The 25,174-nt window shown below is 37.8% G+C and overlaps 1 protein-coding gene, 1 non-coding gene and 1 pseudogene across 3 annotated transcripts in view; all 3 read left to right on the forward strand.

Moving 5' to 3' along the window:
* GOLPH3L (golgi phosphoprotein 3 like) overlaps nucleotides 1-21,638 on the forward strand; it is a 46,816-nt gene extending 25,178 nt beyond the window's left edge. For both annotated transcript variants that reach the window (XM_068964839.1, XM_068964840.1), the window contains 2 exons: nucleotides 314-428; nucleotides 19,290-21,638. In XM_068964839.1, coding sequence (XP_068820940.1) covers nucleotides 314-428; nucleotides 19,290-19,717 — 543 coding nt within the window. In that variant the 3' untranslated portion in view covers nucleotides 19,718-21,638. The remainder of the gene's footprint in view (nucleotides 1-313; nucleotides 429-19,289) is intronic.
* Nucleotides 9,991-10,457, forward strand: LOC138073837 (ubiquitin-ribosomal protein eS31 fusion protein-like; annotated as a pseudogene).
* Nucleotides 17,802-17,873, forward strand: TRNAC-GCA (transfer RNA cysteine (anticodon GCA)). Its single transcript has one exon. It is a non-coding gene; the product is annotated as a tRNA-Cys (tRNA).
* Nucleotides 21,639-25,174: the final 3,536 nt, after the last annotated feature.

The raw sequence follows: 25,174 nt of genomic DNA on the forward strand, positions 1-25,174 counted from the left end.
AGAGACAATATGTTATGCTGCTTTGCTTTTCCTATGACATTTAACCCGTAGCTCAGATGGTAAAGCGTCTGCCTACAATACCGGAGACCCAGGTTCGGTCCCTGGGTCGGGAAGATCGCCTGGAGAAGGAAATGGCAACCCACTCCAGTATTCTTGCCTGGAAAATCCCATGGCTACAGTCCATGGGGTTGCAAAGAGTCAGACATGACTGAGTGACTTCACTTCACTTCACTTCATATATATAACATATTCACTGATTTTAATTTGAATGAAATAGATGAACCAGAGTCTCTTGTTTCTTCTTTTCTGAAAGGTACTGCTAAAATCAGACAGCCCAACGGGTGATGTTTTACTGGATGAAACTCTCAAACACATCAAAGCAACTGAACCCACAGAAACTGTCCAAACATGGATAGAGCTACTCACCGGTAAGATGATGCAGAATGATTTTAAAAATATCCCACATTTTATAATCTTTACCCTACTCTTAAGGTTGGGAGAAGAAGTATAGAAATTCAGGGTGCTGAGTAAAATGTATATATTTCACTTTTAAACTGTACTAATGAGGGACCAAAAAAGGCATGATTAATCAATACATAAAGTTTTCCAAAGCTTCACCTTACTTCTGTACACCTCATAAGCTCACAAGAAATTTTTTTAACATCTGTGTTTATGTATAATTCACATACAGTTGTTGTATAATTCACATACAGGGTCATCATACAGTTGACCCATTAAAAGTATACAATTAAATGGATTTTAGTATATTCACACAGTTGTGCAACCATCATCACAACCTAAGTTTAGAACATTTTCATCATCCCCAAAATAAACCCTATGCTCACTAGCGGTTTTCCCCATGTTTCCAGCCCTCCTGCCCAGCTCCAACAACCACTAATCTACGTTCTATCTCTGTAGATTTGCCTATTCTGGATATTTCATATAAACGAAACCATACAACTTTTGGTTTTTTGTGACTGACTTCCAAGGATAATATTTTCAAGGTTCATCCATGTTGTGGCATGTATCAGCACTTCATTCCTTTTTTCCTCAAAGGCAAGTTCAAAAACTTTAATATGAATAACTAAGCCTATGGCATAAAATTATAGAAGAATCTTCCGCAAGGCACTTTGAGGTCATAGCCAGTGTCACCTTCTGGAGCAGTTTTTTTTAACTGAAGTTTTTATTGAGACATTTGTATTGAGTTGGTTAAAAAGTTCATTCTGTTTCTTCCATAACATCTTACAGAAACACTCGAAGGAACTTTTTGGCCAACCCAATATATTGACATGCAGTTGTAAGAATTAATACAGAGAGATCCCTTTATATGTTTTGTCTAGAATCCCCCACTGGTAAAATTTCTCAAATTTTTAGTGTATGATAATCAGAGTACTGAAATTGATATGATTCACCAATCTTGTTAGAATTTGCCTAGGTTTTTTGTGTTTTTTTTTTGTTCTTTTTGGCTGCACCACGTGGCATGTGGAATCTTAGTTCCCCAACCAGGGATCAAACCTTGCCGCTTGCAGTGGAAGCACAGAATCTTAACCATTGGACAGCCAGTGAAGTCACAAATTTCCCCAGTTTTAATTTGGCTCTTTATTTCCAAATAATATTTCATTGGATGGTTATACTACTTTAGTTATTTATTTATCAGTTGATGGACATTTGAATTATTTCCTCTTTTTGACTAATGTGAACATTCATAGACAAGTTTTTGTGTGGACACATTTTCATTTCGGGGGTATATAGTTAACTTTATTGTGGTAAAATACACATATTTATTATCTTAATCATAAGTGTACAATTCAGTGACATTAAAAACACAGTGTTATATAACTGTTACTTCTCTCTACACTCAAAGCTTTCTCATCATCCAAATATCCCTCTTCCTCCCTCTCTTCATTCCCTGGCAACTTCTTATTTACCTTCTGTCTCTATGAATTTACCTGATCTAAGTAACTCATAAAAGTGGAATCATACAGTGTTCGTCCTTCTATGCCTGACTTACTTGAAAGCTAAGCATTTTTTCAAGGTCCATTCATCTTACAGCTTACATCAAAATCTCATTCATTTTTATGGTTGTGTAATATTCTGTTGTATGTGATATACCACCTTTTGTTAATTTCATCTGTTAATGAACACTTGGGTATTTCCATCTGTTGGCTATTGTGGGTAATGCTGCTGTGAACCTTGTGCATTTATCTGATAAAGTCATTGCTTTCCATTCTTTTGGATGTATATCTTGGAGTAGAATTATTGGGTCATGTGATAGTTCAATAGTTTGAGAAACCACCAAACTGTTTTCTACAGAAGCTGCAGTCTTTGACATTCTTACCAGCCACGGTAAGTTTCCAGTTTCTCTACATCCTCATTAGCTCTTGTTTTGCTTATAATTATAGCCATTCTAGTAGATACGAAGCAGTATCTCATTGTGGTTTTGATTTTCATTTCCCTAATGATTAATGGTGTTGAGCATCTTTTCATGGATGATTTATGTATCTTCTTTGGAGAAATGTCTATTCAGGTCTTTTGCCCATATTTCAATTGGCTTCTGTTGTTTTTGTTGAGTTTTCAAGCTCTTTCTATAGTCTCAACAGTAATCCCTTATCAAATGTATGATTTGTAAGTATTTTCTCTCATTCTATCAGTTATCTATTCACTTTATTAAGAGTAACTCTTCATGCACAAAAGTTCTTAATTTTGATGAAGTCCAGTTTATTTGTTGCCTGACTTTTGGTGTCATATCACTGAAATCTTTGCCAAATCTAATGTCATAACGATTTTCCCAATGCTTTCTTCTAAGAGTTTTACAGTTTTAGTTCTTAAATTGGTTCTTTGATCCATTTTTACTTAATTTTCGAATATGATATAAAGGTTCAACTTAATTCTTTTGCATGTGGATATGCAGTTTCCCAGAACCATTTGTTAAAAATACTATTCTTTCCCCCTTGAATGGCCTTGGAAGTCTTGTTGAAAATCGGTTGACCATATCTGCAAAGGTTTATTTCTGGACTGTCTATTCTGTTGTATTAACCTGTATGTTTGTCCATACTGTTTTACTTACTGTAGCTTTGTAGTAAGTTCTGAAGTTGAAAAAGTATGAATCCACTAATTTTATCCTTCTTTTTCAAAGTTGTTTGGCAGTTCTGGGTCTTGTGCAATTCTGTATGAATTTGAGGATCACCTTTTCCACTTCTGTGGAAAAGGCTGTTAGAATTTTATAGGGATTGGGTTGAACCTGTAGATCTTTTTGGGTGGTTATTGCCATTTTAACAGTGTTAAATCTTTCTGTCCATTAAAAGAGACTTAGGCTGTCTTTCCATTATTTAGGTCTTCTTTAATTTTCTTTCATCAGTTTTATAGTTTTCAGTGTACAAATCTTTAACCTCACTGGTTAGACTTATTCCTAAATATTTAATTTTCTTACACACTGTTATAAATGGGATTGCTTTCTTAATTTCATTTTCAGATTATTCATTTCTGATATACAGAAACAACTGATTTTTGTGTTTTCATCTTGTACCCAGCAACTTAGTCGAGTCTGTTAGTTCTAGTTGCTTTTTGTGTATTTGGGGAGATTTTCCATGTATAGGATCATGTCATCTGCAGACAGAGGTAAACTGTAAGGCTTTCCTGAATACTCTGTATCATATTGAGGAATTTTTTTTTTATTCCTAGTTTCCTAGTTTTTATAATGAAAGGGTGTTTGTTTTTGTATGTGGGTTTTTTTTAAATTATATTAAATGATGTATTATTGATACATTGTTTGATTTTTATTGAAATATAATTGGCATAAATGTTATATTAGTTTCAGATGTACATCATGTTGATTTACTATTTGTGTGTATTGTGAAATAATTACCACAATAAGTCTAGTTAGCATCCATCATCACAAATAGCTTTTTTTTCTTGTGATGAGAACTCTTAAGATCTGTTTTCTTGAGTGCTTTGAGTGCTTTGTCGCTTCAGTTGTGTCCAGCTCTGTGCGACCCTGTGGACTGTATGTAGCCCGCCAGGCTCCTCTGTCAATGGGATTTTCCAGGCAAGAATACTGGAGTGGATTGCCATGCCCTGCTCCAGGGGATCCTCCCAACCCAAGGATCAAATGCGCGTTGCTTATGTCTCCTGCATTGGCTGGCAGGTTATTTAACACTAGTGCCGTCTGGGAAGCCCATTTGAAAGTCTGTTTTCTTAGCAACTTTCAAATATATAATACAATGTTAGTAACTATAGTTAACCATGCTATATATTACATCCTCAGGATTTATTTATTTTATAACTGAAATTTTGTGTTTTTTGATCTTCACACATTGTAGCATTCTTCCCCTTTCCACCCTTAGCAACTACCAATCTGTTCTGTGTATCTAAAATTTTGGAATTTTTTGGTTTTGTTTTAGGTTCCAGATACAAGTGAGATCATACAGTATTTGTCTTTCTCTGTCTGACTTATTTCACTTAGCATAATGCCCTCAAGGCCCATCCATGTTGTTATGAATGGCAAGATTTCCTCTTTTTATGGCTTATTAGTATTCCAATGTATGTATATGTGTGTGTGTATATGTGTATGTTTGTGTGTGTGTATACCACATTTTCTTTACCTGTTCATCCATAATTGATATTTAAGTTGCTTCCATGTCTTAGCTATTGTAAATAATGCTGCAGTGAACATGGGTAGTTCACTGCAGCATTTCAAATTAGTGTTTTCATTTCCTTTGGAAAAATTCTGAGAAGTAGAATTACTAAATTATATGGTAGTTATCATTTTAATTTTTTTATAAACTTCTATACTGTTTTCTATAGTGACTGTACCAATTTACATTCTCACCAACAGTGCATGAGGGTTCCCTTTTCTCTATGTCCTTGCCAACATTTGTTTTTTTTTTAATTTTTAAAATATTCAGATATTTATTTTTATTTATTTACTAATTTGGCTGCACCGGGTCTTACTTGCAGCATGCAGGATCTTAACTGCAGCATGAGGCATCTAATTCCCCAACCAGGGACCAGATTTGGGTCCTCTACATTGGGAAGGTGGAGTCTTAGCTACTGGACCACCTCGGAAGTCCCTATCTTTTTAAAATACTTTTTATTATATATTGGAGTATAGCCAATTAATAATGTTGTGATAGTTTCAGGTGGCCAGCGGGACTCAGCCAAACATATACATGTATCTGTTCTCCCCCAGTCTCCCCTTCCATCCAGCCTAACAGGTAACATTGAGCAGAGTTCCCTGAACACTTGTTATTTTTTATCTTTTTAATAATAACCATCCTAACAAGTGTGAAGTGATATCTCACTATAGTTTTGATTTGCAATTCCTTGATGATTACTGACGTTGAGCACATTTTCATGTGTCTTTTGGCCATTTTTATGTCTTCTTTTGAAAAGCATCTATTTAGATCCTTAGTCTGTTTGAGTTTCTGTTACATTCCTGGAATAAGTTTTACTTGATCACAGTGGATAATCCTTTTATCATGTTGTTGGATTAAGTTTGCTAATATTTTACTAAGGATTTTGAATCTACATTCATAAGACTTACTGGTCTGTAACTTTCTTTTCTTGTAATGTCTTTATTTGGCTTTAGTATGAGGATAATCTTGCCTCACAGAATGAATTAATGTGTTCCTTCTTTAGATTTTTGGAAGACTTTGTGAAGGATTGGTGTTAATTCTTCTTTAAATGTAAGGTAGAATTCACTGATGAAGTCACCTAGCCCCGGACTTTTCTTTGTTGGGATGTTTTGATTTTTGATTACTGATTTCATCTTTTTATTTGCTATAAATTTGTTGAAATTTTGTTTCTTTGTCAGTTTAAATAATTTGAACTTTTCAAGGAGTTTGTCCATTTTTCTAGGTTGTCTAATTTGTTGGTTTAATATTATTCATAGTATTATTTTTTAATATAAATATATTTATTTTAATTGGAGGTTAATTACTTTACAATATTGTATTGGTTTTGCCATACATCAACATGAATCTGCCACAGGTATACACGTGTTCTTCATCCTGAACCCCCCTACCTCCTCCCTCCATGTACCATCCCTCTGAGTTGTCTCAGTACACCAGCCCCAAGCATCCAGTATCATGCATCAAACCTGGACTAGCGATTCATTTCATATATGATATTATACATGTTTCAATGCCATTCTCCCAGATCATCCCACCCTCTCCCTCTCCCTCTCCCACAGAGTCCAAAAGACTGTTCTGTACATCTGTGTCTCTTTTGCTGTCTCACATACAGGGTTATCATTACCATCTTTCTAAATTCCATATATATGCGTGAGTATACTATATTGGTGTTTTTCTTTCTGGCTTACTTCACTCTGTATATTAGGCTCCAGTTTCATCTACCTCATTAGAACTTATTCAAATGTGTTGTTTTTACTGGCTGAGTAATACTCTATTGTGTATATATACCACAGGTTTCTTATCCATTCATCTGCTGATGGACATCTAGGTTGCTTCCATGTCCTGGCTATTATAAACAGTGCTGTGATGAACACTGGGGTACACGTGTCTCTTTCAATTCTGGTTTCCTCGATGTGTATGCCCAGCAGTGGGATTGCTGGGTCAGAAGGCAGTTCTCTTTCCAGTTTTTTAAGGAATCTCCACACTGTTCTCCATAGTGGCTGTACTAGTTTGCATTCCCACCAACAGTGTAAGAGGGTTCCCTTTTCTCCACACGCTCTCCAGCATTTATTGCTTGTAGACTTTTGGATCGCAGCCATTCTGGCTGGCGTGAAATGGTACCTCATTGTGGTTTTGATTTGCATTTCTCTGATAATGAGTGATGTTGAGCATCATAGTATTATTTTATAATCCTTTTTTTAATCCCTGCAAGATCCATTGTAATGCCTTCACTCTCATTTCTGATTTTTAGTTGTTTCTATCTTTTTTCCTTTGGCAGTCTAGCTAAATGTTTGTGAATTTTGATCATTTCAAAGAAACAACTTTTAGTTTCTTCAATTTTGTTGGTTGTTTTTCTGATCTCTCTTTTTATATATCTCTTCTCTAATCTATTTCCTTCCTTCTATTAACTTAGGGTTTATTTTGCTCTTCTTTTTCTAGTCCATTAAAGTATAAAGTTAGGAGATTGATTTTAGACTTTTTAAATTTACGCATTTACAGCAAATTTCCCTCTGCTTTCACTGCATCCCATATACTTTCATATGTTGTGTTTTCATCCATTTCTAAGTATTTTCTAATTTCCTTTGTGATTTCTTCTTTGACACATTGGTGTTTCAGTTCAGTTTAGTTCAGTCGCTTAATCACGTCCGACTCTGCAACCCCATGAACCACAGCACACCAGGCCTCCCTGTCCATCACCAACGCCCAGAGTTCACCCAAACTCATGTGCATCGAGTCAGTGATGCCATCGAGCCATCTCATCCTCTGTCGTCCCCTTCTCCTCCTGCCCCCAATCCCTCCCAGCATCGCGGTCTTTTCCAGTGAGTCAGCTCTTTGCATGAGGTGGCCAAAGTATTGGAGTTTCAGCCTCAGTATCAGTCCTTGCAGTGAACAACACCCAGGACTGGTCTCCTTTAGGATGGACTGGTTGGATCTCCTTGCAGCTTGTTTAATTTACACATATAGGCAAATTTTCATTTTCCTTCTTTTATTGATGTCTGATTTCTTCCCACTATGGTCAGAGAAGATAAGATACTTTGTATGATATCTGTCTTTTGAAATATATTGAGATTTCTTTTATGGCCTAACATACGGTGTCTCCTGGAGAATGTGCCATATAAATCTGAGAAGAACATGTATTCTGCAAGTAGGGTGATACAAAACTGTTTACTTCTGTCTGTTCTGTCCATTTTGCTTCATGTATTCTGAGTCTGTTATTAGGAGTGTAAATATTTATAATTGTTTTATCTTCTTATTGTACTGAACCTTTTATTAATATATAATGTCTCTGTGTCTCTTTTGTATGATTTAAAGTGTATTTTGTCCAAAATTAGTATAGACATCCTTTCTCTTTTTTGGTTACTATTTGAATGGAATATCTCTTTCCATCCATTCACTTTCAACCTGTCTGTGTCCTTTGATCTAAAGTGAGTCTCTCATAAACAGCATATAGTTGGATCATGTTTTTTAACCCATCCTGCCAATTTTTTCTTATGATTAAATAGTTTAATATGTTTACATTTAAAGTAATTACTGGGGCTTCCCTGGTGGTCTAGTGGTTAAAAAATCTGCCTTGCAATGCAGGGGACACTGGTTCGATGCCTGGCCTGGGAATATCCCACGTGCCATGGGGCAGCTAAGCCCATGTGCCACAACTACTGAAGCCTGCATACTCTGGAGCCAGTGCTCTGCAACAGGAGAAGTCCTCCCACCACAACTAGAGCATAAGCCCCTGCTCGCTGCAGCTAGAGAAAGCTTGTGCGCAGCAACAAAGACCCAGTGCAGTCAAGAATAAAATAAATAAATAATAAATAAAGTAATTACTGATAAGGAGACACTCCCATTTTGCTATATGGCCTATAGATTTTTGTCCTTCATTGCCTGCATTACTATCTCCTTTTATGTTTGGTTGATTTTTTTATAGTGAAACATTTTGATTCCCTTCTCATGTTCTTTAGTGTATATTCTATAGACATTTTCTTTGTTGCACCATGGGGATTACATTTTATATCTTAAAGTTATGACAACCTAATTTGAATTTATACCAACTTAACTTCAATAAGACAAAAAGTCTGTTCCTATACAGCTCCATTCCACTTTCCGTTTTGATGTCACAGATTATACCTTTATAAATTGTATGACCAATAACATAGGTTAATAAGTGTTCTTTAATGCATCTGTCTTTTAAAGTATATAGAAATTAAAAAAATAGTTTTTTAACTATTTAACTATTTAGTTTTTTAACTAATTAACTTCTATAGTTGTCCATGTATTTAACTTTTATTGAGTGTCTTTATTTCTTCATTACTGCTTCAAGTTACTTCTAGCTTTCCTTCATTTCAACCTGCAGTACTTTTTAGCATTTCTTGCAGGGCAAGTCTAGTGGTGACAACCTTCCTCAATTTTTATTTACCTGCTACTAAGTCACTTTAGTCGTGTCCAACCCAGTGCGACCCCATAGATGGCAGCCCACCAGGCTCCCCCATCCCTGGGATTCTCCAGGCAAGAACACTGGAGTGGGTTGCCATTTCCTTCTCCAGTACATGAAAACGAAAAGTGTAAGTGAAGTTGCTCAGTCATGTCCGACTCCTAGCAACCCCATGGACTGCAGCCCACCAGGCTCTTCCATCCATGGGATTTTCCAGGCAAGAGTACTGGAGTGGGGTGCCATTGCCTTCTTATTTACCTGGGAAAGTCTTAATTTCATTTTTCAAGGACACTTTTTCTGGATATAGAATTCTTAGGTGACAGATTTTTTTCTTTGAGCCCTTTGAGTATGTCAACCCACTGTCTTCTAGCCTCCAAAGTTTCTGATGAGAAGTCTGGTGATAATCTTATTGAAGATAACTTTGTGTATGACAACTCACTTTTCTCTTCCTGCTTTTAAGATTCTTTATCTTTGTAAACTAAATTAATGCTGGAGAGGGTGTGGAACAAAAAAAATCTTCCTACACTTGGTAGGAATGTAAATTGGTGCAGCCAATATGGAGAACAGTATGGAGTTTCCTTAAAAAACTAAAAGTAGAGTTAAGTACAATCTGTCAGTCACACTCCTAGGCATATATATCTGAGAAAATTCTAATTCAAAAAGATACATTTAACCCAGTGTTCATAGCAGCACTGTTTACAATAGTCAGGACTGGAAGCAACCTAAATGTCTGTCAACAGCTGAATGGATAAAGAAGATATATAGATATGGATATATAATATAAATATTTCTCAGTCATGAAAAAGAATGAAATAAGGCCATTTGCATCGATATGGATGGACCTAGAGATTATCGTATTAAGTGAAATAACTCAGACAGAAAAAGATAGATACCACTTTCGGATCCTCCATCTGTGGTAGAACCGCTGCCAAGATGCAGATTTTTGTGAAGACTCTTGACAGGGAAGACCATCACTCTCAAGGTCGAGCCCTCGGATACAATAGAAGATGTAATGGTCAAGATCCAGGATAAGGAAGGAATTCCTCCTGACCAGCAAAGACTGATCTTTGCTGGCAAGCAAGTGGAAGATGGACGTACTTTGTCTGACTGCAACATTCAAAAGGAGTCCACTCTTTATTTAGTGTTGAGACTTTGTGGTGGCTCTGAGAAAATGAAGAAGTCTTATACCACTCCCAAGAATAAGCATAAGAGAAAGAAGGTTAAATTGGCTGTTCTGAAATACTATAAAGTGGATGAGAATGGCAAAATCAGTCGCCTTCACCAGGAGTGTCCCTCAGATGAATGTGGTGCTGGAGTATTTTATGGCCAGTCACTTCAGCAGACATTATTGTGGCAAATGTTGTCTGACCTATTGTTTCAACAAACCAGAAGACAAGTAATTGTATATTGGTTAATAAAGATATGAGCTAACAAACAAAGACAAATACCATATGATATCACTTATAGGTGGAATCTTTAAAAATGATACAAGTGAACTATTTATAAAACAGAAATAGACTCATAGAAATAAAAAACAAACTTATGGTTACCAAAGTGGATAGCAGAAGTGGGGGGAGGGTAGATAAATTAGGAGTTTGGGACTAACAGTTAGCTCCACTGATAAAGAATCCACCTGCAATGCAGGAGACCCCGGTTCCATTCCTGAGTCAGGAAGATCTGGAGGAGAGGGATAGGCTACCCACTCCAGTATTAATGGGTTTCCCTGATAGCTCAGACAGTAAAGAATCTGCCTACAGTATGGGAGACCTGGGTTTGATCCCTAGGTTGGGAAGATCCCCTGGAGGAGGGCATGGCATCCCACTCCAGTATTCTTGCCTGGAGAATGCCCGTGGAGAGGAGGAGCCTGGCAGGCTACAGTCCGTGGGGTCACAAAGAGTTGGACATAACTGAGTGACTAAGCACAGCATATATAAAATAGGTAGACAATAGGGACCTACTACATAGCACAGGGAACTATATAGTCAGTCAATTATAATAACCTAGAATGGAAAAGAATCTAAAATATATATATGTGTGTGTGTGTGTGTGAAAATCACTCAGTCTTGTCTGACTCTGCAACGCCATGGACTAGCCTGCCAGGCTGCTCTGTCCATGGCATTCTCCAGGCAAGAATACTAGAGTGGGTAGCCATCCCTTCTCCAGGGGATCTTCCCAACCCAGGATCGAACCCAGGTCTCCTGCACTGCAGGTGTATTCTTTACCATCTGAGCCACCAGGGAAGCTCAAATATATGTTTGTGTAACTCAATATCACACATCTAAAACTAACGTAACATTGTAAATTAACTATACTTCAATTTAAAATTGGTTTTAAAAGATTGTTTATCTTTGGCTTTCAATAGTTAGATTATAATTTATCTTGGATGTTTTAGTCAACATTGAGCTCATTAAGTATCTTAGATTTGTAGATTCACATCTTTCATGAAATTTAGACCATTTTCAGCTATTATTTTTTCAAATATTTTTCTGCCCTTTCTCTCTCTTCTCCTCTGGGATTCCTACAATGAAAATATTTGTCCATTTGATGGAGTCTCAGAGGTTGCTTAGGTTTCATTCACCATTTTTGTTGTTTTTCCCTAAACTTTATTACTTCAGTTGTACTATCTTCAAATTTGTTAATTCTTCTGCCTGCTTAAATCTGTTTTTGTACCCATATAGTATATTCTTCATTTTAGCTGTTGTATTTAAGCTCCAGATTTTCTTTTTGGCTCCTTTTTGTAATTTATATCTCTTTATTGGTATTCTAATTTTGTTCATCATTTTCTTATCTTTATCCATGTCTTCCTTTAGCTATTTGCTAAAGAAAGCATCATAAAGAAACATCTTTAAAACCGCTGTTCTCAAGTATTAATCTAGTAAACTTGACATCTGGCTTCCTCAAGTACAAATTTTGTCTTTTTCTTTTGTTCCTTTTAGTGGAACATACCTTTTTCTTTCACTATGTGCCTTGTAATTTTTTCGTCGTTGAGAGCTGGATATTGAAATCTTAAAATACAGTAACTCTGGAAATCAGACTTTCCCCATTCCCCAGGTTTTGCTGAGTTGTTTGTTGTTATTTTGTTGATTATATTATGGTTTCTCTGTGTTGTAGATCCAACTGAGGTGAAAGCTTCAGATCTCAGGTCTTTTCCAAGGTTGTACTTCAGAGATTACATGTTTTCTTAAGCAACCACAGGTGCTTTCTTAAATACTGTGTACATGCAGTTGTTTCTGAATGTAAAAAAAAAAAAGCTTCTCTTTTAAATCCCCTGGAAGCTGCTTAGCTGGTGGAGATTGGAACAGTGGCAGCCTTTAGCTGTATGTCAGCCATCAAAAGCTACAATCCATAACCAGAACACGGGTCCTGAGATTTCAAAGACAGGGTCCTTATTGCTCATCCTGATTCCAGTAGGCTACTCCAGAACTACAGATTTCTGTTCCCACAGCTACCTTTCATGGGACTAGGGGCTAAGTAGTCACTGCTGTACTGAGGCTGAAATTGACTGAAATTGATATTGACCACATTTGCCAGCCTAGCTTCCCCTGGAACTGACAAGTATTTGTGGAAGCTCAAGAGTTCCAAAAATAATTGTTTCAGATAGATGCTACTAATATAATTATTGTCTAGGTGGAAAGATGAATTTCTAATGCTTGCTGCCATTATCCCAGATGTAATCTCTCAATGATTAACATTCTAAAGAACCTTATCAGCTATAATCACATGGACCCCAGCCTTGTCTAACTCAATGAAACTATGAGCCATGCCATGTAGGGCCATCCAAGATGGATGGGTCATGGTGGAGAGTTCTGAGTAAACATGGTCCACTGGAGAAGGGAATGGCAAACCACTTCAGTATCCTTGCCTTGAGAACCCCATGAACAGTATGATAAGGCAAAAAGATAGGACACTGAAAGATGAACTCCCCAGGTCGGTAGGTGCCCAGTTGCTACTGGAGATCAGTGGAGAAATAACTCCAGAAAGAATGAAGAGACAGAGTCAAAGCAAAAACAACACCTAGCTGTGGATGTGACTGGTGATGGAAGTAAAGTCCTATGCTGTAAAGAGCAATATTGCGTAGGAACCTGGAATGATAGGTCCATGAATCAAGGCAAATTGGAAGTGGTCAAACAGGAGATGGCAGGAGTGAACATCGACATTTTAAGAATCAGCGAACTAAAATGGACTGAAATGGGTGAATTTAACTCAGATGACCATTATATCTACTACTGTGGGCAAGAATCCCTTAGAAGAAATGGAGTAGCCATCATAGTCAACTAAAGAGTCTGAAATGCAGTACTTGGATGCAGTCTCAAAAATGACAGAATGATCTCTGTTCATTTCCAGGGCAAACCATTTCAGTACTACAGTAATCCAACTCTATGCCCCAGCCAGTAATGCTGAAGAAGCTGAACGGTTCTATGAAAACCTACAAGACCTTGTAGAACTAACAGCCCAAAATGATGGCCTTTTCATTATAGAGAACTGAAATGCAAAAGTAGGAAGTCAAGAGATACCTGGAGTAACAGGCAAATTTGGCCTTGGAGTACAAAACAAAGCAGGTGAGAGGCTAACAGAGTTTTGCCAAGAGAACACACTGGTCATAGCAAACACCTTCTTTTCAACAAAACAAGAGAAGACTCTACAAATGAACATCACCAGATGGTCAATACCAAAATATAAATTGATTATATTCTTTGCAGCCAAAGATGGAGAAACTCTATACAGCCTGCAAAAATAAGACCGGGAGCTGACTGTGGCTCAGATCATGAACTCCTCATTGCCAAATTCAGCTTTAAATTGAAGTAGGAAAAACCCACTAGACCATTCAGGTATGACCTAAATCAAATCTGTTACAATTATACAGTGGAAGTGACAAATAGATTCAAGGAATTAGATCTGATAGAGTACCTGAAGAACTATGGATGGTTTGTGACATTGTATAGGAGGCAGTGATCAAGACCATCCCCAAGAAAACGAAATACAAAAAGGCACAATAATTGTCCAAGGACGCCTTACAAATAGCTGAAAAGATGTGAAAGGCAAAGGAGAAAAGGAAAGATATACCTATTTGAATGCAGAGTTCCAAAGAATAGCAAGGAGAGATAAAGCCTTCCTCAGTGATCAATGCAAAGAAATAGAGGAAGACAATAGAATGGGAAAGACTAGTGATCCCTTCAAGAAAATTAGAGCTACCAAGGGAACATTTCATGCAAAGATGAGCATAATAAAGGACAGAAATGGTATGTACCTAACAGAAGCAGAATATATTAAGAAGAGGTGGCAAGAATACACAGAAGAACTATACAAAAAAGATCTTCATGACCCAGATAACGACAATGGTGTGATCACTCACCTAGAGCCAGACATCCTGGAATGTGAAGTCAAGTGGGCCTTAGGAAGCATCACTACAAACAAAGCTAGTGGAGGTGACAGAATTCCGGTTGAGCTATTTCAGATCCTAAAAGACAATGCTTTTATAGTGCTTCGCTCAATTTTGGAAAACTCAGCAGTGGCCATAGGACTGGAAAAGGTCAGTTTTCACTCCAATTCCAAAGAAAGGCAATGCCAAAGAATGTTCAAACTACTGCACAACTGCACTCATCTCACATGCTAGCAAAGTAATGCTCAAAATTCTCCAAGCCAGGTTTCGACAGTGCATAAACCATGAACTTCAGATGTTCAAGCTGGATTTAGAAAAGACAGAGGAACCAAAGATCAAATTGCTAACATCCATTGGATCATGGCAAAAGCAAGAGAATTCCAGAAAAACATCTATTTCTGCTTTATTGACTATGCCAAAGCCTTTGACTGTGTGGATCACAACAAACTGGAAAATTCTTAAAGAGATGGGAATAAGAGACCCATCTGCGTCCTGAGAAATCTGTATGCAGATCAAGAAGCAACAGTTAGAACTGGACATACAACAACAGACTGGTTCCAAATCAGGAAAGGACTACGTCAAGGCTGTATATTGTCACCCTACTTAATTTAACTTACATGCAGAGTACATCATGAGAAACCCTGGGCTGGATGAGGCACAAGCTAGAATTAAGATTGCCAGGAAAAATGTCAGTAACCTCAGATATGCAGATGACACCACCCTTATGGCAGAAAGCTAAGAAGGACTAAAGAGCCTCTTGATGAAAGTGAAAGAGGAGTGAAAAAGTTGGCTTAAAGCTTAACATTCAGAAAACTAAGATCATGGCATCCGGTCCCATTACTTCATGGCAAATAGATGGAGAACAAATCGAAACAGTGACAGACTTTATTTTTTTGGGTTCCAAAATCACTGCAGATGGTGACTGTAGCCATGAAATTAAAAGACATTTGCTCCTTGGAAGAAAAGCTATGACCACCCTAGACAGCATATTAAATAGCAGAGACATTACTTTGCCAACGAAGATCTGTCTCGTCAGAGTTATGGTTTTTCCAGTGGTCATGAATGGATGTGAAAGTTGGACTATAAAGAAAGCTGAGTGCCAAAGATTGATGCTTTGTTGGAGAAGACTCTTGAGAGTTCCTTGGACTGCCAAGAGATCCAACCAGTCCATCGTAAAGGAACTCCGTCCTGAATATTCATTGGAAGGACTGATGTTGAAGCTGAAACTCCAATACTTTGGCTACCTGATGTGAAGAACTGGTTCATTTGAAAAGACCCTGATCCTGGGAAAGATTGAAGGTGGGAAGGGGACGACAGAGGATGAGATGGTTGGATAGCATCACCAACTTGATGGACATCAGTCTGAGTAAGCTCCGGGAGTTGGTGATGGATAGGGAAGCCTGGGGTGCTGCAGTCCATGGGGTCGCAGAGTCAGACACGACTGAGTGACTGAACTGAACTCAACTGGTCAAGTATATCCAGTTTGTCACTAGGGATTACTTCAAATACTATTTTTGAGTCCCCACTTTCACCCCATACTAGATTGTAAATTTCTTGAGGACAGGAATAGGGACTGTCTTACATTCCTACCACCAATGTGTGAGAGTTTCAGTTCCTTCACATCCTCATCAACACTTGTTATTCTCTGTCTTTGTAATTTTATTTTAGCTATCCTAGTGATACATAGTGGTATCACATTGTGATTTTTATTTGCATTCCCCTAATGACTAATGATGGAGAAGGCAATGGCACCCCACTCCAGTACTCTTGCCTGGAAAATCCCATGGACGGAAGAGCTTGGTAGGCTGCAGTCCATGGGGTCGCAAAGAGTCGGACACAACTGAGCGACTTCACTTTGATTTTTCACATTCATGCATTGGAGAAGGAAATGGCAACCCACATCAGTATTCTTGCCTAGAGAATCCCAGGGATGGCGGAGCCTGGTGGGCTGCTGTCTATGGGGTCGCACAGAGTCGGACACGACTGAAGCGACTTAGTAGCAGCAGTGACTAATGATGTTGAGCATCTTTATATGTGTTTATTGACCATTTGTATATTTTCTTTGGAGAACTGTCTGTTCAGATCCTTTGCCCACTTTTAAACTGGGTTTGCTTTCTACTATTGAGTTGTACTTTTAAAATATGTTCTAAATACAAGTCTTTTCAGATACATGATTTGCAAAATTTTTCTCCAGTTCTGTGGGTTGTGTTTTCAGTTTCTTAATGGTATCCTTTGAAGTACAAGTTTTTAATTTTGATCCATTTCACCTAATTTTTTTCTTTTGTTACTTATAATTTTGCTGTAATTAAAATTGTAATAAAATTGAATTTATTTCAGTTGAAAATAAAAATAGTTTAACTTTTCTAATCTAGATGCCTTTTATTTATTTTTCTTACCTAATTACCCTGCCTAGAACTTTCAGTATGGTGCTGAATAGCAATGATGAGAATGGACTTCCTTGTCTTATCCTTGATCTAAGATGACAACATTCAGTCTTTCCCTATTAAGTAATATGCTAGCTGTGAGGTTTCCATAAATTCCTCGATTATCAAGTTCAGAAAGTTTCTGTCTATTCCTAGCTTATGGAGTGTGTTTATGATGTAAGAGTGTTGGATTTTATCAAATGCTTTTCTTTTGTCTATGGAGATGATCATTTGGTTTTTGCTTTTCATTTTATTGATTTTCATATTTTAAATCAAACTTACATTTCTGTTTTAAGCCCCCCTTTATCGTATTACGTAGTTTAGGGATAGAGTTGTTTGTTTTTTTCCTTCAGCTGAGCCATACCGCTTGTAGGATATTAGTTCCCTGACCAGGGATTGAACCTATGCCCTTGGCAATGAAAGTGCACACTGGACTATCAGAGAGTTCCTTATGTCTTTATTATATTGCTAGATTTGTTTGTGCATATTTTGTTCAATATTTTTTACCTATATAGATAAGAGATACTGGTCTATAGTTTTCTTGTGAAGTTTTGTCTCATTTTAGTATCAGAGGAATACTTACTGTTTAGACTAAAGACGTATTCCCTCCTCTGCCTGTTCTTTTTTTTTTAAGTGTTTGTGAAGGATTGGCATTAATTCTCCATTAATGTTTGGTAGAATTACCAGAAAAGCCGTCTTGACCACACTTTTCTTTGTGGGAAGTTCTAGAGTTAACTATTCAATCTATTTACTTGTTATGTGTGCTAAGTTGCTCCAGTCATGTCCAATTCTTTGTGATCCAGTGGACTGTAGCCCACCAGGCTCCTCTGTCCATAGGATTCTCCAGGAGAGAATGCTAGAGTGGGTTACCACGCCCTCCTCCAGGGGATCTTCCCAACCCAGGGATCAAATTTGCATCTCTTATATCTGCATTCGAGTCTTCCCTGGTGGCTCAGATGGTAAAGCATCTGCCTGCAATGCGGGAGACCCAGGTTCGATCCCTGGGTTGGGAAGATCTCCTGGAGAAGGAAACAGCAACCCACTCCAGTACTCTTGCCTGGAGAATCCCACGGGCGGAGCCACCTGGTAGGCTACAGTCCATGGGGTCGCAAAGAGTCGGACATGACTGAGCGACTTCACTCATATCTGCATTGGCATGTTGGTTCTTTACCACTAGCAGCACCTAGGAAGCCTTTTACTTGTTATTGTGTGTGTGTATTAGTTGCTCAGTTGTGTTTGACTCTTTGTGACCCCTTGGACTATAGCCCACCAAGCTCCTCTGTCCATGGAATTCTCTAGGCAAGAATACTGGGACATTTGGGGTGGGGGTGCCATTCCCTTCTCCTCAGGGGATCTTCCCAACCCAGAGATAGAACCCAGTCTCCTGAATTGAAGGCAGATTCTTAACTGTCTGAGCCACCAGGGCATTATTTGTTATAGTTCTATTGAAATTCCCTCTTTCTTGTTGAGTCAGTTTAGGTAATTGTATTTCAAGGAATTTGTCCATTCTTCTAGGTTGTCTAAATTGTTGTCATACTGTTTTAATTTTTGTAAGTTTAGTAGTAATGTCTCCTCTTTCATTCCCAATTTTAGTAATTTTGAGTCTTCTCTTTTCCTTGATCACTCTGGGTTTGTCAGTTTTTTTCATCTTTTCACTGAACCAGAGTTTTATTTTATTAATTTTCTCTATTTCCTCTCTATTCTATTGTTTCCTTTATCCTGCTTGCTTTGGATTTAGTATTTTCTTCTTTTTCTAGTTTTTTAAAGTTAGGTTAGGTTATTGATTTGACATCTTTTCTAATACAGGACTTCCCTGGTGGTTCAGATGGTAAAGTATCCACCTGCAATGCAGAAGATCTGGTTTGGGAAGAACCCCTGGAGAAGGGAATGGCTTCCCATTCCAGTATTCTTGCCTGGAGAATTCCATGGACAAAGGAGCCTGGCAGGCTACAGTCCATGGGGTTGCAAAGAGTTGGACAGGACTGAGTGACTTTCACTTTTTTAATATGGCATTTGGATCATAAATTTCCCTCTTTATACTGCTTTAAGGTGCATCCAATAAGTTTTGGTATATTCACTCAACTCAAAAGTATTTTTTAATTTTTTCTTATGATTTCTTCTTTGACTCATTGGTTATTTCAGAGTGTGTCTTTAAATTTCCACATATCTTTTTAATTTCCCAAATGTCCTTCTGTTATCAATTTATAATTCCATTGTGATTGAATAGCATACTTTGTATGTTTTCAATTCTTTTAAATTTATTAAGGCTTGTTTTATGGCCTAACATATGGTGTATCATGGAAAATGTTTCATATGCACTTGAGAAGTATGTGCATTCTACTGTTACAGGGTAGAATATTCTATAGATGTCTTCTGAAGTCTAGTTGGTTTATAGTCTTGTTCAAGCATTCTATTTATTTTTCCCATAGGTGAGACCTGGAACCCTTTCAAATTACAGTACCAGCTGAGAAATGTAAGAGAGAGAATTGCAAAGAACCTAGTAGAGAAGGGTATTCTAACCACTGAGAAGCAGAATTTCCTCCTATTTGACATGACTACTCACCCAGTGACCAATACAACAGAGAAGCAACGACTAGTGAAAAAACTTCAAGATAGTGTCCTAGAGCGGTGGGTAAATGACCCTCAGCGTATGGACAAGCGAACACTAGCACTGCTGGTGCTAGCCCACTCCTCCGATGTGCTAGAGAATGTCTTCTCCTCTCTGACAGATGACAAGTATGATATGGCGATGAATCGAGCCAAGGACCTAGTAGAACTGGACCCTGAGGTAGAGGGGACAAAGCACAGTGCCACAGAGATGATCTGGGCTGTGCTGGCAGCCTTCAATAAATCGTAAGCCAGCTGTTGGGTTTCTCCTTTTCCATTGCTGGCCAGTGACTATCAGAGACACCATCACCGAGTTTTGTGTGATGAGATGTTTTCCATCATTTTTTTTTCCTCTTGAATCAAATTTGTTATTTGGGGAAAGCAACTTCAGGGCTTCTCCATAGACCTTGTCTCTTATAAGCAGGCTTTATATCTCCCTATACTTCCACTCCAGAGGTGGATAAGTTGGGTGAACCAGCACTCACCCGGTAAACATTATCTCTCATTTCTTGGCCCACTTCCATCCAGTGTGCTTTTCAATTATCAGGAATATTTCAGTGAGATTTGGATTTCTCTAGACATAGAATGTGAATGAGATGTAGAGCAAACCATTTATCTCATTTTTTAAAGTTTGTTTTCTGTCTTACATGTTTTCAGCCTATCTCTCAGGCTCTGCTAAGTAATGTAGCTTATTGAAGTAACCATCTCTTCGAATAAGGGGCAATGGAAATAAAACTGATTTTTGGAGCAGATGGTCTCTGAGATATAAATGTATGTTCCACTACTGATTTTCTCATCTTTCCTTTTCTAAATTAATGAGACTATTCCAAATGTGATTACCTGGTTCTCGCAGTCCTAGAACCATAAATATATTCTCTGCTCTCTCTCAGTATTGTCCTACTCCATCATTCATTAGAACAGAAATCTAAATTTTTTAAAAAATGCATCTCTTAACCACCTCTTTTATGCAGTCACCAATACAATTTGCAAAGAAGGAAAGTGGTATCAGAATTTCTACTATTTAGCACATCACTATCTGAATTCCTCCAGGCTACTTTAAGTGTCTCTATTCTGATTGAATTTAGGGAGTTGTAAATTTCAGTTGCTGAATAGCACCATCCTGAGTCCAGACAATATATCTAAACTCTAGATCGTGTTTTGGCTTCCTACATAAATTGATGGGTGTGCGTGCTCAGTCACTTCAATCGTGTCCAATTCTTTGTGACCCTATGGGCTGTAGCCTGCCCGGTTCCTCTGTCCATGGGATTCTCCAGGTAAGAATACTGGAGTGGGTTGCCATGCCCTCCTCCAGGGGATCTTCCCGACCCAGGAACGGAACCCGAGTCTCAGTCTCCTGCATTGGCAGGCAGGTTCTTTACCACTAGTGCCACCTATTCTGTGTACATTTAGAGGTCCTGGAAGTAGTTTTATCTATTTAATCCACAGATGCCCTCCTAGTCATTAGTCTTGTCTCAACACAATCCTTTGCCTAACTCATTCTCTAAAACATTTTTTAAGTCAGTAGTAAATGCAAAGAGAAGCTTATTGAGAAAAATCGTATTCAGAAGGGCAATTTTATGTTAAAAGCATCCTATATAAAGTCCAGCATTTGGGAATATAAAGAGGACAGGCACCAAACTGTGCTAATGTCAAGTATTTGTTAATGCTGATACTTAAATGGATCTTGCCTCTTGACCACTACAGACAAAGAGTCTATCAAAGGGCTAATACAGATGATCCAGACCTGATATCAAATTTTCCTGATCAGAAGTAATTAAATGAATGATTGTAACTTTCCCTGCTCTAAAATTGTCTAGCCCCACAAAATTCCCCAACTCACTTAACTTTTTTTCACTTTAGGTTATCACTTAGGTGACTAAAGATAAAAAGTTTAAATGAAACAAATTCCTAAAAAATGTGAAGCTGAGAAGAGCTTCAGTCTGGCTCCCTAAAACTATAAAAACCAGTCCATGGATGTCTCTACCTGACTTAGTTTTTCTTTCCATTTGAACAGTTTGGCATGAATTTAAACCAGGTTTTTCAGTGGAGAGTTTCAGCTTGATTGGGAGAGTGGAAATTGAGTTCTTTCTGGCAACTCTTGGTCAGTGTTTATTTTTATATTGTATCTCATTAAGATGAGGATGTCTTCAGTTTGAATCTGCATAATGTTCACTGCAAAACACCATTTAATCCATATGGCCTTCGCATTTCTGTGTAATAAAGATCAATTATTGGCTCCCTGGTCTCTCTGTGCAATTTTACAACTAAAGTTATTTTAACTTGAAATAACTTTTCATACAAGGCCAGTAACACTCCCTGCTTACCCTAGGATACCAGCCTCTGTTTCATTCTGTGTGGAAAACTGTGTATGCATGCTCAGTTGCTAGGTCATGTCTGACTCTTTGTGAGCCCATGGACTGTAGCCCACAAGCTCCTCTGTTCATGGGATTTCCCAGGCAAGGATACTAGAGTGGGTTCCCATTTCTTCTTCCAGGAGATCTTCCTGATCCAGGGATTGAACCTGCGTCTCCTGCATTGGCAGGCAGATTCTTTACCACTGAGCCACCCGGACTCCCTTGTGGAAAATTAGGAATACACAAATATTAGTTATACATATATATATACACTATATATATATATATACACACATACTGGAGGGCAGGGTACATTAAATCTAACTCGAACACCAGCTAATGTAAAGTCTGAAGAATAGTGTCTCCATCTCAAGCAAAATAAGTTACCCAATTACATCATTATTACCAGGAAGAGAATGAGTATATTCTAGTCTATTAATAACTACTTGCAAGTGACACCTGAACTTACTGAAAAGCTGAAAGTCTTTAAGTTCCAAGCGTAGGTAACAAACCTAAGTATAACAGAGTTAGCAACAAATGAAAAGAAAGATAATTGACCTTGTAATCGGCTTACTGTTCTTCTGTCTTTTATAATGTCTATAGCATAAGGGGGGCTTCGCAGGTGGTGCCAGTGGTAAATAACCCACCTGCCAATGCAGGAGATATGAGACTCGGGTTCGATCCCTAAGTTCGGAAGATCTCCTGGAGGAAGGCATGGCAACCCACTCCAGTATTCTTGCCTGGAGAACCCTATGGACAAAGGAGCCTGGTGGGCTGCAGTCCACAGGGTCACAAAGAATCAGACATGACTGAAGCAACTTGGCACACAGGCACACAGCATAAGGAACAACATGAAATGTATTTATTAGAATTGTCTACTTCCTTGCTATTTGTATTTCAGAGAAAGTATAAAAACAAAGTATAACAATGTTTATCAAAATATGGTGCATCAAAGTAACTTTCGTGGGTGTAAGTACTTTGCCAAAATAGGGGTTCCTAGTAAATCAGTCACTGGGGTTTAGGGCTTAGGAAGCTGCATTTAAAACATAGTCTCTAAAACTTACATGTTAAAATTTGAGAACACTGTTTATTTTTAATTCATTTGGCTGTGCTGGGTCTTCATTGCAGCACACAGACTTGACTAGCTGTAGTGCACAGGCGTTACATAGGACACAATCTCAGCTCCCAACAACTCACATTTAAGTGGGCAAATGAGGTACTCTGTGAAAAATGCTCAAGTAGAAGTATAAACTTAATTTTTAGAAGCACAAAGGAGTAGCATTCTTCCTGGGAACATTAGGAAAAACTTACAGGAGTATATTTACTCGAGTGGCTTTCATGTATTGAGTACTTCTACTATGTTAACCACTTCATATATTTTCTCATTTATTCCTCAGAATTCTAAAAAACCATGCAGAGGTTGAATTCAAACGCATGCTTTTAACCACTACTCTCTCCTTCCTCCATTTAAACTCAGTCTTGAAGAATCTTCTCAGGTTGAGAAGGAAGAGCTGAGGCTATTCTGGGCTAGGAAAACAAAATATAAAAAACAAAACACAAAATGTACAAAATAGAGCTTCCCTGGTGGCTCAGTGGTAAAGATCCACCTGCCAATGCAGGAGACATGGGTTCAGTCCCTGGTCCAGAAGATCCCACATGCCAAGGAGAAGCTAAGCCCATGGGCCACAACTATGAGCCTGTGCTCTAGGACCTGGGAACTGCAACTGCAGAAGCCCACACACCCTAGAACCCATGCTCTGCAACAAGAGAAGCCACTGAATGAGAAGCCCGTGCACCACAACTAGAGAAAAACCTGCTGCAAAGACCCTGCACAGCCAAAAATAAAGGAACTTTTTTAAAATGTACAAAATAATTTGTTACATGCTAGAATTTCATGAATTGTGTGTGCTTTTCATATATATTTCCAAAAGAGATCATTCTAAGAGATTATATTCAAATTGTAGACTAAAGAAGGGTTTTTGAAACTAGCAAAATATTTTTGTTCACCTTCTTTTATTCCTTCTCTGATGATTTCTTATGTAAAGATTTCTGATACATCATTCTTCTCCCTTAATAGCTTAACACTTCTTACAGGTCAAGTGTGCTGGACATAAATTCCCCAGTTTTTGTCTGAGAAAGTCTTCATCCTTCACTTCGGAAAGATAATTTTACTGGTTATAGAATTCTTGATTCATGGGTGGTTTTATTTTTTGTTTTTGTTTTATAACACTTCAAATATTTCACTCTACTCTCTTCTTGCGTGAGTGTTTTCTGATATCAAATTTTAACAAAACTATGAAGAATTTTAATTGAAAGATTTTTAAAAATTTGTTCCTCCCATTTTCTATATAGCTAAAATACATATATATTCATATAATTTCTTAAAATGTTTTATTCCCTAAAAGAATAAAAATATTAATTTTTAAATAATCATTGCTTTAATGATGAAATAAGTTAGGTAGAATGGATTTTTTTATATTTTTCTATCACCTGTTACATGCGTGCATGAATCTTTGTTTTGCATCCCCAGTTCTTCTCAATGCCTTGGTCTGTCTTCCTTTTCTCCTCAGTGAGTTCCAGGTGTATATATAATTTGGAAAGAAACACAACTTCTTACTGATATGAGAAAGGGAGCCATCCCTCCCAGAAAGCAATAAAATTCTCACAGAAGGCAAGTCAGAAAACCAAGGGTCACTTCCTGACAGAAATCTTTTTCTAGCAGCCCAATTCACTGCCATTAGTTTTTCTTTACATTTCAGATTGTAAAAAAGTAGATTCCACTAGGGTGGAAGGTGGGGAACAAGTACTCCATAAGAACTCTTCAAATAGACAAGCTTTTGTGTAGATTTTTCCCCCTGAATTTCAATAATCTGCCCACCACTTTGTTTTTCTCAACCTACGTGAACCTCCCCAAGTATAAAAGAATTTTTTATCTAAACTTAATTTAGAAACTCAGCTAGGAATCAAGAGGCTTCTTCTCCCCCTTCAGAAGGGCTTCTTGACCAAATCCCCATACATTTGCCACATAAGCAAGCCTAGTAGATGTATATCATTCTCCTGATTTGATGGAGGGGAAATTCAAAGCCAAAGTTTTCCTCACATTTCAGAGATGTTGAGATCCCACTTCCAATCAAAAGATGAGTACTTCCTCAAAGATTTCTGGACATTCAAAGCCATGATATTAATATAATACCTCAAAATACTTGTGGGTTAGCCTTAATATTTTTTTTAAAGTTCCCTCCCAGCTGTGTCACCCCAGGTTTTTTGAACTGCTAGGTGAGGCTAGAAACTTTAGTTATCTAAACTCTTAGATAAATTAATTTATATTGATTGAATTTCTTTCCCTTTGAGAG

This window comes from Capricornis sumatraensis, chromosome 2, assembly GCF_032405125.1.
Source record: "Capricornis sumatraensis isolate serow.1 chromosome 2, serow.2, whole genome shotgun sequence".
Lineage (NCBI taxonomy): Eukaryota > Metazoa > Chordata > Mammalia > Artiodactyla > Bovidae > Capricornis > Capricornis sumatraensis.